The sequence below is a fragment of the Thermobia domestica genome, chromosome 13 (genome assembly GCF_964235325.1).
Source record: "Thermobia domestica chromosome 13, izTheDome1.hap1.1, whole genome shotgun sequence".
In the NCBI taxonomy this organism is placed as follows: Eukaryota; Metazoa; Arthropoda; class Insecta; order Zygentoma; family Lepismatidae; genus Thermobia; species Thermobia domestica.
In genome coordinates, this window is record NC_137466.1 from 106,632,631 (window position 1) to 106,646,522 (window position 13,892).

General features: G+C 32.0%; 1 protein-coding gene across 1 annotated transcript; it reads left to right on the forward strand.

Moving 5' to 3' along the window:
- Nucleotides 1-329: 329 nt before the first annotated feature.
- On the forward strand, nucleotides 330-12,487 carry LOC145669261 (uncharacterized). The gene is made up of 4 exons (XM_081737581.1): nucleotides 330-563; nucleotides 3,647-3,775; nucleotides 8,387-8,488; nucleotides 12,020-12,487. The coding sequence occupies exons 1-4, from the start codon at nucleotides 473-475 to the stop codon at nucleotides 12,091-12,093; spliced, it is 396 nt and encodes a 131-aa protein (XP_081593707.1). The 5' UTR covers nucleotides 330-472; the 3' UTR covers nucleotides 12,094-12,487.
- Nucleotides 12,488-13,892: the final 1,405 nt, after the last annotated feature.

Below are 13,892 nucleotides of genomic sequence, written 5' to 3' on the forward strand. Positions count from 1 at the left end.
AAGTATGTTTTCAGTCGTTGTTATTTTTGTCTAAAGAAACGCATTTTATCAGTGGCATTAAGTTACCACCTTATTTCCATGAATGATTCATCACGACGTAGGGAAGAAAACAACCTTAAAACTGTTTGATTAATCTGTGTTAATTCAGTTCAATCTAATTACGAAAGCACTAAAATATTGATGTACTGAGGATACTTGGAAATTCTAGTGTAATCTTATCTCAAAAGCATTGAGGATATTGTGTAAAGCATTACGTTTGAAATATTCACAAATTAAAAAAAAATGCAATAAGAGATAACGGAAGATAAGTTATTAGTTATATACGTCTGCTTAATCAAGATTCTGTCCAGCCTTTCAGAAAGAGAAACAAACTCGGGAGATCATATATATGTGTGTGCATAATTTATTTTGATTTACTGATTCGTTGCTTGCTAAAACGGAAGATACCTAGTTTGAACTGTACTTAAGAAAAATGGCTGTTTCTGGACCCTGTTTTTTGGCCAGTTATATTCTGGTGGGAACACTTCTATTCATGATTGGAAACGTTAATAGCGATGGAGAGAGTAAGTTAGCAGTAACATGTATTTCAATGTTGCCAAATATGATTACTTATTCAAGGCCCGAGTAAGATGGCCGTACTTGTAACATCATATGTAAAAGTACTCTTTGAACGAAGATTGTTAAACTGTTATTTACCAGTAGTATGTGCGTAAATGTTAAAAGTATATGTCAGACTAATAGAAGTATGTGTGTCGTAATTAGAAGGAATACAAATGGTAATAATAAATACAATTTGCCTCAGCAGGATAAAACTTTGACATTGAACGACATACTTTTTTCTTAGCCACAAAAATTAATTTTCTTCGATTTTGTCGAAAACTACTCATGATAATCAATTTTCAAGCATTTAATTTTTGTTCAGCTTAGTGTGGTCATGTGTTATCTTTGGACAACATTATGCTCCAACTAAAATTAAAATTTAAGCGCTAATCATGTTTTTGAGCTTTATCTCATTCACCATACTACGTACTGTCATCTTACTAGTCATAACGAAGACTTTCACGAGCATTTACTTAAGTATCAGTTTTACCTTACGAGAGGGCGTGATTTTCACTCAGCATTATTTTTTTAAGTTTACAACACAATTTGGTTTTCTTAAGTGTCTCCAAAATTTCACTTGAGTGTATCATTTTGTTAAGCTTAATACGATCCTTCTATATATATACAGACGTGTTCAAACTATTAGACTCAACATTCAGTTTCTGAATATTTTACTGTTCTTACAATATTACGTGAGAAAATACATTCGAACTTAGTCCAAATTACTACTTTGTAACTCTGCCCTAATTTTTAGTGGTTGTGGCATATGCTTTTCAATATCAATAAACAAATGCGTACGTAACATTCAATATTACTATAAAGTGTGTATATCCAAATTGGAAACAAAAAATGAAATGGAATACTTACAAGAAAATTATCTCACGAGTAAGTTTTCGAGAAAGTCAAAAAAGGAAAAGAACTATTGTGGCTATAAGAGGTATTTCGTTTGTTAAATAATCAAGAGTTTTTATTTTGGCGGAAAACCTTTTATTTATGTACTGTATAGGGGGCAAATTGCACTGTTAACTAGAAGATTGTTGCTTGTTTTCTAACGATGACACTCCTACTCTTTACGCACATACTACTTGTAAACCATAGTAATAATTTGTGCATTGCTTTTCGTAACGAAATAGCAATTAAGTCTATAAAAGTAAAGAGGTTTCTTTCAAGTATTAGCAAATAGTTTTTAAAGCAACCTCTGTTACCACTTTTTGTTTTGTTTAAGTAGCTTCCGACTACAGATTGCAAAGCCCATTTACATTGGAACACAACAACAATGGGCAAAAAAGTGGAAGGAACTCGATATTGATATAGGCTATATTGAAATATAAGACAAATTGTAGAAATGTAATGTCTCGTACCATCTCGACATTCATCTGGTAGAACTGAGGAAAACTCTGGTAAAGCTTCAGCCACAGGATTCGAACCCAGAATCTTTCGATTGTCAGAAAAGAACGCTTACCAACAGCCTACGCGCTCACTTGGCTAATACTGTAAAAACGGTCGATTTTATATTTGATTTTACAGCCTGTCAGTTATGCAGTAACTTACATTTTTTTTTAATTTTAAAGAAAAGTATTCTTAATTAATCTGACGATTTTTAATATCGTTATTTATCTGTGGATTTGCTCCTCGTTTCTCTGCCTGTAACGGAGCACATCTTGAAAACGTAGAGTTATAGACAAACGTACTACAAGTTTCGTATCAGCTCCTTCCATTTACTCGGACATTACAAATGTTCATAACACACCTGTCCATCGGTGAATTTATCTGTTCATCTATATTAATTCTCTGTATTTTGAAGACGAAGTGCAATCAATTAGCGGATTCCACATTCACAAAACTATTGAAAGAACAAATATTAATACAAGTATAATAAACCGATTAGAATCAGCATCATCCTCGGTTTATCATATTACTTTAGTAGATGTCATCCATTATCTGTATGTCGATCAAAATATCTGTATATCTCGAAAATGAGGAGTTATAGACAAATATACTTCAGATTGGGAAACAACATTCATGATTTAACTGTTCGATTCCGCCCCTCACCTACCTGTCTTTTCGTTTGAGTGTAAATTAAGGATCTCGAAAACAAAATGAACAATCGTCAACAATTTCAGGCTCTAAATCACCGTTAACGATTTGCCTACCGGATTATGATGTCTTAACCTATTGTGTTCGACATCCGTTTGTTCTGTAACACAGTAGCTTAAGTGGTAGAGCGTTGGCTTCGCATTCGGGAGGTTGTAGGTCTGATTCCCGCTGCCGACCATCCTGACCAGGGATTTCCAGGGTTTTCTCAGTCCTATCAGGCAAATGCGGGGATGGTACCTACTAAACAGGCCCTGGCAGTATAAAATGGCCTCTGAGCCATATCTGGTGATTGTTAAATAAATAAATAAATAAACAGTATATCTCGAAATGAACACACACAAATTACCCATCAGCTTCGAATATACACCGTATATATATATATATATATATATATATATATATATATATATATATATATATATATATATCTTTACCCTTCATTAGAACGTCTACTTTGTTCTTATACTCACAATACAAGTACACAAAATGCATCCATATTGCGCAAAATTAAGTTGTAAATATTGTTATGTTTATTGATATTCCATCATTATATTATTATTATTATTATTATTATTATTATTATTATTATTATTATTATTATTATTATTATTATTATTATTATTATTATTATATTACTACTACCTGCCTATTATTCTTCTTACATTTCACTTTTAAATGAACAACATGCTCTACCTGGAAGTATAATAATAAATAAATAAATTCCTAGAACTGATTCCGGCAGCACGTGTATCAAAGGCATCTCGCTAACCAGAGGCTACAAGAAGACTAAGAATTTCTATAGGAATTACTTACACTTTTCCTACTTTTTAGAACTTCACAGTATGATTACTTGGTTCTATGAATTGTCTTATTTGGTCCTATTTTCTATCAATTTATCAGTTTTGAAAAATAATATGGCTTTTTTATTATTATTAATCTTTGCTTCCAGTCATAGAGGGACGTTGCGAGGTTGGCTCCAAAGGATGTGAAACTTTGAATGCAGTTTGCAATTTTAACGGAAGTTGCCAATGCAAGGATAATTATATACCAGCTCCTTCTAAAGTATATTGTCTCCTAGGTAGGTAGGAGTGAATACTTCTTTCTTTCAAGATATTAATTTAATTTCATTAATTGGTTCAAAGTGTTTAAAATGTAAGTATAACCATGTATCTCAATTGTTAGGTCAGTTGACGACCTTGATATTGCTAAGAACTTCTATTTTGTTCTTATAATATAAGTACACAAAATAGAATATCTTAAACATTTGTGCATATACGAAACTGTTTGTACTAATCGGTGAAGTAGTGAAAACGTCGATGTTGTCTTATTTTAGAATACAATACAACTAAACGTGAAAGATTACAAGACGCTTGCGAGTAAACGGAATTACATTTCCGGTTGAAGTACATGTGAGTGAGAATCCACGTAGGCTGTAGAACCATATCACATGGGCTTGGATCTGAAAACAGACATTAATCTCCAAAGAAAAGAGACAGTTGCATTAATTGTTTGTAAGGGAAACATAATGTCTGAGTTTCCAGCAAGTGATCCTACAAATTTTCAGATACATTTAATCATAACTTAGTTTACCTCTAAATGAGAATAGAAGAGAATTGGTAGTCAAATATGTAGAAATAGCACAGCACCATACAAACATGTATCATGCGGATTCCCGCTGCGCCAGTCAAATGCATACAGGTGATGTTACAACCATAGTTCGAAATTTTGGTGCTAATGGAACAGAGTGTAGGGATTGCATAGCATAAGTATCAAACATAATTAAAATTAGTTTTTGAATTTTAACACACTTTTTCACAATTTCATCATAAATCTTTCAGAAATAGAAAATAATATTTATTATGATTATACATACATTATCCGTTACAATTAAAATAATGGAATTTGAATTACAATCAATGTCATACAGTCTCGTATGCACAGGAAGTCTAGGAGGGCCGGCCCCCCTAACTTTTTACTGGACTCCATAAAATTTTCACTATAGGCTTCCAAATGAACTATAATATGGTGAGAACTTTAATATGATTGGATCGGGCCTCCCCTAACTTCTACCGGCCCCCCTACATTTTCGGGCTGGCTACCGGCCTGATGTCATATAAGCATAACTATGTCTCTCACCATTTTATACTTACAAAGGATCCTTACCATCTGTAAAACGAGTTCAGAATAACCAAGAAATGTATTAACTGAAACCTTGAAACTTTGATTTTTCCAGTTTTTTTGCAGTATAGTCATAAATAGCAAAATCATGGGGCAATAAAAAGGAAGATACCGAATCCAAATAATGTAAATCCAAATATCTTCAAATATAAGTAAACAATCAATAATAATAATAATAATAATAATAATAATAATAATAATAATAATAATAATAATAATAATAATAATAATAATAATAATAATAAAAGAAAGCACCAATGAGAAACTTAGGTAACGTCTGCATACGAGACATAAACAGCAATAAATGAAATATTATTAACTCAATAGAAACTTATTTTCGTAGGAGTAGCTGAACGACTTCGGGAAAGGTGCAATTATAAAGGGGGTATAACATACACTTTTCAAATTTTCTATACCTGTTTAAGAGCTGAGAAGCATAATAACAATAACAATAACAATAATAATAATAATAATAATAATAATAATAATAATAATAATAATAATAATAATAATAATAATAATAATAATAATAATAATAATAATAATAATAATGTTTGAAATATGTTTATTAGAAGCAGACAGCAATACAGCCACAAGTGCCCCTTACAAGAAAAAAAATGTTTTACATAGGGCGCATGCAAATAGAATAACATCATACAACTGATTTACAAAAATGGATGAAAAAGATAAAATATTTGTTGAAAAAAATAACAAAAACATGCAGTATATGTTACAACCTGGAAATACAAAAATAACAATAGTGAAAAAGAAGCGTGATTAACATGCATATATAAAAATGGTATAGCATATAGGATTAATATACAAAGTGAAATTCAAAAATAGATTATTATTAACCATGTAGTTGTAACAGTTTACAAAATAGTAAAAGAGAAAAAATCAAAAATACACTTTGTAGCTGTTTATACAATATGAGAATAAATTTTCCTAGTTGAACGCTTTGGTAAAATACACAGATTAACAAGGCTAATAATAATAATGACGGAAAAAATAAACATAAAAAAATCATATGACAGAAATAAAAAATCCATAACCTAGTTTCTCTCTTATCGTTGTCATTATTATTATTGTTATTTAATGCAGTATACGTAGTAAAAAAGGAATTAAGCTTACAAGAAAAGAAAAGATGTATAATAATAATAATAATAATAATAATAATAATAATAATAATAATAATAATAATAATAATATATAATAATAATAATAATAATAATAATAATAATAATAATAATAATAATAATAATAATAATAATAATAATAATAATAAACTTTTAGTGTTGTTTTGAATATAATGTCACTTAACAGTATCTTTAAATATTGTGCTTTGTTTAGTGCTATTTTATTTCAGACAAGTAAAGGTTAATCATTAAAAAAAATTATGATAAATAATTTCTATTTGCTAACCGCTTGAGAATTCTTGCAACTAAATTTCTAATAACATATTGGATTGAAGATAAAGTCTTATTCTTATCCATATGTCTTGAGTTTCCGATTGTATTCTGCTAAAATGAATCAAGTAAGTGACGCATTGAGCATGGAAAGAAATGGATTAAATATTGAATCCTCTTCAGAGATAAGAATGCATACAATTATTTTTAATTAGGTCAGCACAAGGAGATGACTAATAGATAGTAAAAATGACTCAAATAGATAAGCAAAAAAGGTAAGTTGAATAAAATGAATATAACACAAATCTTTCACTCTGTAAGAGAGAAATGAAACAAATATTTTAAAGAAAATTGGAAACACATTTAGATGCGTAGTGAAAAAAACTAAATGTTTTGTTGATGTTCTGATATTGCATGAAAACTTGTTACTTGAATATGTAAAAATTGAATAATGAGGATGGTTTCGTAATTAAAAGTAGAACGATTTTACTATAAAGGTTACTGTTTTGTGAGCAAACAAATGCTGAGAATACGTATATGCAATGTTAATTCATGAGAAGTAAGCTTGAATACCTTATGCATATATGCTGACTAAAGCACGTTTTCATCTGGCACATTCTACAAAATTCTAGCATACTTTGCAAACGACAAGCTTTAGTCAGCAAATTTGCCTAAAATTTTAGGTTGCAGTACATTTTTTTTTTTAAAAAAGACTGTAGGATTGTCCTAAATTGTAGGAACATCAAGCGTCCTGACTGATTTATATTTTAGCATATCAAAGTAACCTAAATGTTACGATTTCTCAAAAAATGATAGGTAGAATTGTATAAGTTACATGCAAATATTAACCTGGTTTCTTTAGTCTTCAGTACATTTCTAATTGCTATTTTTATACTAACTTGACGATGCTGAATTCAATGGAACTACGTAAAAATATGACCTCAAAGTTGGGATACTCATATACAGGGCGGACCCTAGGGAATTTGCCGCCCTGCATATATATACAGTGTGTTAATGAACTATACCGACAAACTTTAAGAGGCGATTCCTCACATCAAAATAAGAGAAAAGGTTCATATGGACCTATAGCGAAATGTGCATAGTTTCACAGCTAGGGCTGTCCAGAATAAAAAAAAAAAAAAAAAAAAAAAAGCCAAATTTCAAGAGACTCTATTTCGAATTCGAGAGACTGTGGATGGTGGTCCTTATCAGCGTCATGCATGCACAGTCCAAAAATGCACATTTCATTAATGTTCATTGGGTGTACAGATTATTCCCTGCCGAGTGAAATTCCCAGACACGCCATCAACCGAATTTTAAGATGTGCTCTGACTTTATGATTGGTCCAAATTAGGCAAACAATAAACCTTGATAGCAGTGAACACGGAATCCTTTGACGCGATGTTGGAAGTGTTAAGGATCGTCAGCAGCACGGTTTCTCGTACTCAGGAAAACGCATGGTGCGATGTTTTCTTTCACGCTTATAAATGAAGAAATCCTGAAATATACCGTGACGGCTGCCAGTTCCTAACACTTCCGCCTTCCCTCTGAAGCATTGGATGTCCATTGTTGTAAAGGTTTACCTCCTGCCTCCTTTGGACCCTTTTTGAAATCAGGGTATATCTGAAAACTCTATTGAAAACATATCTGAGAATTACACACTGTAGGGAATATCCTCTACACCTATTGACAATTGATGAAATATACACTTTTGGATTATGCATGCGTGGCTTCCTTTACGCTAATAAGAACCACCATCCACAGTTTCTCGAATTCGAAATAGGCCCTCTTGAAATTTGACTTTTTCGCGATTTTGGAGAGCCATGTGTGAAACTATGCACTTTTCGCCACAGGTCTTTTTCTCTTATTTTGATGTGAGGAATCACGTCTTACAGGTTGTCGGTATAGTTCTTTAACACTTTGTGTATATATATCATTAACTCCTTGTATATTATTTTCTTTTCTCTTTTTTTCAACAAATTAATACTTCATTGAAATAAAAAATGTGATCTGTGAATATTATTTCAGTGTACTTTTTCTTTAATTACGTGTAAAACTTAAACTTTTCATTTTTAAAAATTGATTCCGACTTCTTTCCATTGCAGAAGCCACTTCTTCAAACAACCAATGTCAGGAAGATTTTCAATGCACGAAAAACTTCGGACCAAATGGAAAATGCGAAGGTAGCCATTGTAATCTAGGTTCTGGTAAGTATAGTTCCAATATAGTGTGAAATAACGGAATATCAATATGACAATAGTATTGGTGTTATTGTAAACCATATGTTAGAGAAGTAATAGAGATAATTTAGTAGTGCTTCTATCTTTTATCTGAATACATCAAGCTGCCGAGTCATTAATCTCTGTAGTGTAATCTTGTTTGAATGTTCTTCCCAAAGGCATATAGCAACATATAGTTGATACACCCTCGCTGTTTTTTTCCACCAACAAATTTTTTGCCCTCAGTTACACCCAACGAACATGATAATCACGTGACCGATTGAAACCTACCACAAAATAAGATTTCCTTAGAGATCGTCTATTACCAAATTCTTCTTGTTCCAGAGATGTTTAAGTGTTTTTCAAGGTAGATTGTTTTACCGAAAGCTCCTTTATATAGAAATTTAGTCTACCTGTTCATGTGTCTGTTCGGTAGAGTCAAAATCTCAAGAAGTGATTGATGGATCACCATCAACTGTGGCCAGGATATAGAGAGTCTAAAGTTAGGAATTCAGTTCATGATGGGGGCTGTAACGCCCCATTCCCCAGGAGTCAGAGGTTGATTCAAAAAAAAAAAAAAAAAAAATCAATTATACTCACTTCGTCTCGGGCCCATTTTGGCTGAAAGTCAGTACTAGACCATAGGACATAAGCTGTTCCAACCAGAGGGAAGTAATAATATCCGCAAAGGTAAAACATTACTGGAGCTAAATTGCGTTTCGCTTAATCCTGGTAAGCTCGGAGTTAATTAGTAGTTTGTACATATGGGTTTAGTTGGTTTCGTAGTGTCATTAATGAGCTGGAAATGGATTAATATAACTTGCATTCAATCACTGACATGTATTCGGTTACTTTCCAGAGTATAAGCGTAATCTTCTTAGAGTTTGTGCGAAAAATTGAAAAATCCCCCCCCCCCCATTTTTCGACTCATCTCACTAGTCATGCTTAAATGGTGTTTTGAATGGAAATTCTTGGTATGATTGTCCAGTATTCATTGAATTACTTTTTTTTTAAATGTTAATTTCTTTGGTCAAAGCTTAGCGTTTAATGCAAACTCTCTCTCTCTCACGTCATTATCAGACTCGGAATAAAAGTTGAGTTGGGTATAATGAAACTGGTCTTCAGAAATGCAATTTGCAATGTTTTGAATAGACAAAATTGATGAGGCAATTAAGAGGGTTGATTATATACACTTTTATGTAAATTTAACAAATTGAATGGGTCAAATTGATTGCTCTGGATTTGAATTTTTGGGTCCTATCCAATTGATCCTAAGATATGCACAATCGGTTCCCCATGTATCTCTATGAGAGTAATTATGGATATCGTCATTGTGTTTAGTAACTTTAAAAATAAGAAAGTTTTATGTTTTGTAACTTAAAATAAATAGAGACTTCATGTAATAAAATGAAGATAGGAATAAGTTTAATGTTTGATAGATAATTGTTTAATTTACCATATCAATATTTAAATAAAACATCATTTTGAGAGATATCAAAATAGATTATAGAATCTCGGCAGTAAAAGAAATTAGATTAGATGCATCTATCTATTTATATTGAATGCTTCATGTTATATTAAAATATTTAGAGACATTTCTACAAATAATTTCAAAATTGTATAGAATAAATCAATGCCTGTCAAGGAGAAAGACCTCCGTGCGCTATGAACTTCTTATATGTTGTTCTTTACATAATTAAATTAGGGTTTTATTTACAGGAAGGATGTTCAATTTAACCAACTGAAGACCATGATGATTTACAACCTGGCTATCAACAACTTGACTGACTAAAGTGACCCTGATTACGTGACTGAATGTTCAGACCCTTCTGTCCATCCTAACCGATCAGACAAATATGATGCTTTATTTATTTCTTCACTAGTTTATATAATATTTTTGGTTTGCCCTTTCATCTATAGGAGCTCCTTGTTTACTTGTATTTTTTTTCGACATTGTCACTTTCATTCACCTGTTTTCACTTCCTTGAAAGTGCGTCTATTTGTTTATAGAAACTTGTTTCTTTTCACTTCTAATAACAAATTTTTAATATACATTGATATTTTTGGGAAATGCATTACAATTGCTTGAAGATTACCCGCAATACTATTGTGATTAGCGGGTCTGTATAACGTTCAGGGTGAAATATACTAATCTGTCCTTAGAATACAACGCAAACATGCAACTAAATGACTTCTTACTCGGCAAATTTAGTCTTAAATATTTTCAATTTTCAAATATTAATTCGTCTTAATGTATTCATGCTTTATTTAATTTGAGTTAAAACGTTTTGAATGAGGAATAGAGAATGAGGAAAAATCCAACTTTAGTTCGTTGATCAATGGAAATCGTTTAATTGTCTGCTGAGGAAGTAGACGGTACTTATCAATGTGTAATTTTCCAAGTGTCTTAGATTTGCCACGCTGTGGAAGACCAGTAACAAGCTATGATGTGATTCAAACAGTGCAGAAAAGCGTGCAACAGAGTCCAATGAAATCGCTTAAACGCAGATTCTTGTAACTGGAAATACTAAGTTTGCACAAGATCGTACAGTAGAAGATGAAGGTCCACTCCTACAAGTTAAAACTCGTACAAGATCTGATAAACGAAGAATGTGATATAAAAATGGGATTTTGTGAATCAATGCTCACCCGGGAAAAGTGGGCAAATACAATTGCTAAATTTGGGTTATGAAAATCTAATGTGTTTTAGGTACGTACACAGAGTAATCCCAAACTCAATGTATGATGTGTGGTTTTAGTGGTCCATTTTCCGTAGAGGAAGACACGGTAAATGGTGACACTTATCTGACCATGCTACAGACATTCTTTGTACTGAGAGGTTAGATATAATCAATGAATTACACACATAACAAGACGGAGCGCTACCACATTTTGACCTTGAGGTTCGGCATTTTCTTAACGAACAATTTCAGGAGAGAGGGATTGACCGAAAAGGACTCACTTCTTGGCCTGCAAGATCACCAGATTTGAATCTTCTGATTAATGGTTTTGAGGATATTTAAAAATCGAGAGGTATGCACAGAAACCAGGAAATCCATACAACTTGAAGGACAAGATAAGTGACGTCATTTTGAATATTCAGACGAGTACCATCAGCACGAAATTCTCGATTTCAGAAAAAAACAATGTTACAGTGTTTGCACGAGAATTGTGGATAACTGGTGGTTCGGCGATAAACCTTAACACACAAAGAAATTGTTTGAACCTTAATGCATGTATACACAAAATTTTGTGTCAATAAACTTCATAGTTTTCGTGATATAGAGTTTTAGTTTTCTGTAGGACTTCATAGCCTCCCTATATAAGATCCTATAGAGACACTATGTATATACCTTGATATTTAAAGCTGAGTGTATCACTTAACTGAACTTTTAATGTCAATTTTCTTTAGCCTAAGGACATAACCATTGAACGTTAAATTTAAAATTTAATTTTACTTTTTTAAAACTTATAATATGTTTGTATTTCCATACCGAAAATGATATGTCTTTCTTACAGGTATTGATGCAAGTTCTGTTACCGTACTCACAACAGGTGTAATTTCTGTACTACTCACCAAGCTCATCTATTAACTGGGTGTTCGCTATATTGTCCTCACTGCTTTTAAAGTGCTAAAGTTAGAGGAAAAGAAAGTAACTATGTTTGTGTTAACGCATGAATTACAAATCATTTTTCTGCAAAATGAATTGGTGTAGTGAACTTAAAACATGTAAGTGACATTTGTTAAATGGCGTTGATGGCAAATAAAAACTTCTTAAAAAATGTAAAAAAGGAAGGAGGTACGTAAGCTGTTTTTTTTGGCTATTGGTATTTAATGAACTTGGGATTACTACTACAAAGTAATTTACATATACTGTTGAACTTGAGTGTTATTTTAAAAGCTGTGATTCAAAAATATTTATTTGTGAAACAACGTCCTTTTTAAAAAAAATGATATTCATAATAAAATATTATTATAAAATTTAATTCTTATGACTTTCTAGTTGAGTTTTCCTAACCCTATAAATTAAATTTCGTTACATTCCGTAACAGAGTTGTATATCTGTGATTATCCTTATAGTTGGCATACGTCCTGTTTCCAGCAGAATAGTCCGGTTTGGAGGCTATTGTCCAGGTATCTCATCGATTTATAATTTTCCCCTGTTTTCAGCAGTGATAATCTCTTTTTTTGTTTTTTTACGCGTCCTATTGCAGCAGACTGAAATATTTTTGGTATGATGTATTTTATACTTCAAGTATGCACTAGAACAGTGGTTCTCAACCTAACTCCCATCACAACCCCCATTTTATCACATCGTCTTGCCAGCGACCCCTTTACAATTTCTGGTTTGTGATAAGTTTGTGTGAGATTTTTAATTTACCTGTTGCGGAGATCTCACGATATACATCTACGTATTTCTATAATAGTAAAATCCATTTCTTGTATATAGTCAGGCACGTAGCCAAGGGGTGGGTCCGGGGGGTCCGGACCCCCCCTTCGAGACCAGAAATAAAAAATTGAGGAAAAACGAAACAAAAAGAAACAAGAAATAGGAAGAATCAGCGTTAAAAATAAATATAAAATATAAAGATAAAAAAACTAAATATAAAAATAATTTTTCGTCATCGCATCCTTGCAGTATCAAACATGTTATATCAGAAAAGGTTTTCTACTGCTCCTTTAAGTTGTCATTTGGAACAGATAGTAATTGACGGAATAATAAAACAAAAAAAGTTATGTGGAAAGCAAGTCCTGTTAATATTTGATTCAACAGAGAAAGGAACGCAGATATTATAAAATATTTTACAAGATATATTGGATACGTACTTTTTTTAATAGTTGAGATCATAATGAAAGGAAAATTGTTTTATTTGGATGAACAAAAGAAGGAACGTAGATATTGTAATTTTTTAAAAAAATATTTTTTAAAATATTCTTTTTTTCGAGATTTCTTCATAGTTTGTTAGTAAAATACTTACTAACATGCATGGGCACCGATCCTGGGGAGCCGAGGGGGCCCGTCCTCCCAAAGGTCATGTTGTATTTATGAATATATATATTGAATATATCCCTTGTTGTATTTATGAATATATATATTGACATAATTTGAATGCAATTTGTCTTAAAATCCTCATATATGCCTTCTGCATCTGAATGGACCCCCCCCAAATTTACAGAGAAATCGGCGCCCTTACTAACATGTCATAATTTTTAAGTCTTAACATACCAATATATGTTGCTAGTAAAATATTTAAATTGATCAGGCCCCTGGTGTGATAACCACAATATTTCATATCATACTTCCCCCCCCCATCACGAAATCCTGACTAAACGAACCAATATATGTTACTAGTAAATTAGTTTAGAATAATCGAACTCTGGTGTGATAAC